Source organism: Tupaia chinensis, unplaced genomic scaffold (assembly GCF_000334495.1).
Source record: "Tupaia chinensis unplaced genomic scaffold, TupChi_1.0 Scaffold000214_1, whole genome shotgun sequence".
NCBI classification, from domain to species: Eukaryota; Metazoa; Chordata; class Mammalia; order Scandentia; family Tupaiidae; genus Tupaia; species Tupaia belangeri.
Window position 1 is genome coordinate 99,457 of NW_006159689.1, and position 3,637 is coordinate 103,093.

The window sequence follows — 3,637 nt, forward strand, 5'->3', positions numbered from 1 at the left end:
GCGGCCTCAGTGCAGACATGGCTTCCGTCCGGGGCCAGCGCTGAGCTGTCACTGCTGCTGTGCCTCCACCGAGGGCATCACCGTGATGTACAGCAGCCAATCTGCCAGAGTCTCTGCCTTAGCAACGTAATGAATGCTATGACTGTGCTCCTCTCTGCCACCATTTTCCAGAAAGTTTGGGCCTTTGGGGTCAATGAGAAGGACGGGTAGGATCAATATGTTCATGCTACTGCAGGAAGAGTTGCCTCAGTCATTCATGCAGAACTATTCCTGGAGTGCTTCTTCGATTATCAATCATGTTAGGAACACACAATAGAAAATGCAGGTGTACAGAGCACCTGCCCAGTAGCTAGGATTACTCACAGAGTCAAACCTCACTTTTTAATACGAATGCTAAAAAACAACACCAAGGTTAATTATTTGCACTCGAAAATGTTCATGGATTTCCTAACACACATTATATAAAGATAAATCTAAGAAAGACATAAAGAACATATGTGTTCATTAACATTCTGTATCAGCCTAGAGAAATGGATGGTTTGCCCAATCGCTGTTAAAGTGTCTGTGTCTCTCTAATAAGTGCATACACCTTCTGGAAAGAAGAGGAAAGAAAGGAAAGAAGGAAGGAAGGTAGGAAGGAAGGAAGGGAGAGAAACGAAGGAGACCTCAGACTCCAGACATAGTGAGAGGCACACAGAGCGATGATCAGGAGCAGGGACGATGATCGACCTTCCTGGGCTGAAATCCCTGTGGGGAAACTTAAAGGCTATATAGCCTAATCCATATTCCCGAGTCTATGGAATCTTACTTATATCAACTGCAGAAGAAGCCCATAGGCTGTGAAAAATGAAAGAATTCCACACATATAACACACATAGGATATTTCTTGGTATATGTGAGCATAGAAGTTATTAAAACTGTTAATGTGAGTAAGTAAATGAATAAGGATGATATGCACACACATATAGAAAACCACTATTTGAAGTTATATTGTAAATATGGACAACCACTGGCTAGAACAGGGAGAAGTATGAGAAAAACTGTGAGGAAACACATTTCCACTCCCCAACCCCGGATGGCCCACGATGCGGCCTGACACAGGGATAGACCAGCTCTCCTATGCTCACAGGAAACAGAACCTGACCAAAAGTATGTACCACAAAGACCAGTGCAAGAAAAGCCCAGTCAAGGATTTGGGCTCTCTGAAGTCTTGAAAGATTTAAATGTCTCACCACGGGCCTGTGGCTCTGGCCCCCCAGTCCCTGGGAAGCCCTGCACGGGAAAGTCAGGAAAGCCCGCAGGCTGTCTTGTGAAAAGCAGGTGACCTCAGCGTCCCCATGGAGCAACAATGAGGTGCAAGTGAAAATCACTTTACAAAGTGAAGACAGTCACTATGAGAACGAGGTTTCCTTCCATCCCATCACCAGGCCCATGATGTTGTCAAGACAAACAGGCCCAGCTGTGGTGGCACAGGCCACAGGGTACCTCTGAGTGACCCTGGGGCCGTAGGAAGGCCTAGGTTCTGATCCTCGGTTGACCTGGACACCGTGGTCACTCCCGAGACACACCCTGTGGTCCTGACTGCCTGGAAGGTCTCAGCAAAGCAAGACCCTCTCGGGGTCTCACCCTACCACCTGCTACCTAAGTCAACCAAACAATCTTTACACATAAGTAAACGTATCTATGGTGATGGTACTCAAGGTCACCAACACCGATTTATCTTCCAGTTCCTAACTGTACTCTGGGAAAGGGGCCGCAGGCTCAAAGGACTGGAGGAGAGGTCTTCACTGTGAGAAAAGTGAGGTAAGCGAGCATTAGAGGAATCTTGAGACACTCATGAGAGGAGAGAGAGACTGGGCAGAAATCCCATCAATGACATCATCACCACATGCTGCCTGTTTGGTGAGAAAGCACCGAAGTGGAGAAGGAGACAAACTAGGGTTTTTTCATGGTTTAATATGGAGCCTTCCCTGCTCTCAGCATTTTCTTCAGAGCCCCTGTGACATCCTTATTCCGAAGACTGTAGATTAAAGGGTTCAGCACAGGAGTGAGGATGGTGTAGAAAAAGGACACGACCATGTCCTTCCCAGGGGTGTGGTAGGAGCTGGGCAGCATGTAGGTGTAGACGGCGGCCCCATAGAACAGGCTGACCACAGTCATGTGGGAGGAGCAGGTGGCAAAGGCCTTCCTCCGGCCCTCAGCGGAGTTCATCCTGTGGATGGTGAGGAGGATGAAGTAGTAAGACCCGGAAATGACTATGACAGGGATCAGGAGCATGAGGACACAGCACAGGTACATGAGTGTCTCGTAGACTGAGGTGTCCGAGCAGGAGAGCTTCAGTACAGCGGGGACCTCACAGAAGAAGTGGCGGATCTCGTGGGATCCACAGAAGGGGAAGGTCATGGTGATGGGAGTGAGCATGAAGCCATCCAGAGAACCCACGAACCAGCAGCCAGAGGCCAGGAAAATACACGCCCTGTGGTTCATGAGGATGGAGTAGCGTAGGGGATGGCAGATGGCTGCATAGCGGTCGTAGGCCATGGCGGCCAGCAGGCAGTACTCTGCACCCCCCAGCAAGAGGTAGAAGTACATCTGAGTCCCACACCCAAGGACCGAGATGGTCCTCACCTTTGCCAGCTGGTTCACCAGCATTTTGGGGACAGTGACAGAAATATATATAAGGTCCATGAGTGAGAGCTGATTGATGAAGAAGTACATGGGAGTATGCAGAGAGGAGTCAATGTGGATCAGAAGTATCAGTATAATATTCCCAGACAGGGCCATCAGAAATATACTGAAGATTAGGAAGCAGAGAAGGCCAGGGTGTGAAGTCTGGCTAAAGATTCCCAACAGAAAAAAGTCTCCATCTAGGGTCTGGTTGGCTAGCCACATGATAGGGTGGCTGACTGAGGTGACTTTACCTAGAACAGAAGTGCACTTTATGTTACTCATAAGCATTTGTATACCACACATAATATTAGCTCTAATTTGATTTTTTTTTAACTTTTTGAGAGGTTTTTGCTATAGGGCACGTGTGCTTGCCAGAGAGACAGAAAGCAAGAAATCACACCCCAGCGGGGGGGAATGGCCACACCGCAATCCCTTCTCCTCCATTCTCCTTACAGAATCTTGGGCACGCAACGCACATGCGTCCGAGGTGAGTTTAAACCACCAGGTCCGGGACTCAAAGCACGGTCAACTACATGGGAGTCCAGCGACATAGCCACTACATTAACTGCTGGTCCCAACAAAGAAATAATTTTTAGGAACTCTTGAAGGCTGCAAGTAGAAAAAAATCTAATTCAGCAAAGAAAGGAATTTCACCCAAAGACGAGATCAGTGCAATGGTAAAAGCAATTATCCCAAAAATAGGCCGAGACTAACCCTGAGCTCAAAGCAATGAATACAAAACCCAGAGGCCCAAAGAATAATTATTATGACGATTCAGTAAATATTTATAAATGTTCACAACACAAAGTAATAGTAATGTTTGAGATGATGGATATCTTTATTACCCTGATTTGATCATTACCACATGGTATTCATGTACTGAAAATTCACACCATGCCCCACAAACACGTACAACTATTACGTGTCAGTTACAATTTTTAAATTTGGGGGATACAAGGAGCAGCAG

General features: G+C 47.1%; 1 protein-coding gene across 1 annotated transcript; it reads right to left on the reverse strand.

Moving 5' to 3' along the window:
* Positions 1-1,953: 1,953 nt before the first annotated feature.
* LOC102470265 (olfactory receptor 2T10) lies at positions 1,954-2,892 on the reverse strand. The gene has a single exon (XM_006147470.1). It carries the CDS (start codon positions 2,890-2,892, stop codon positions 1,954-1,956), a length of 939 nt encoding a protein of 312 aa, XP_006147532.1.
* Positions 2,893-3,637: the final 745 nt, after the last annotated feature.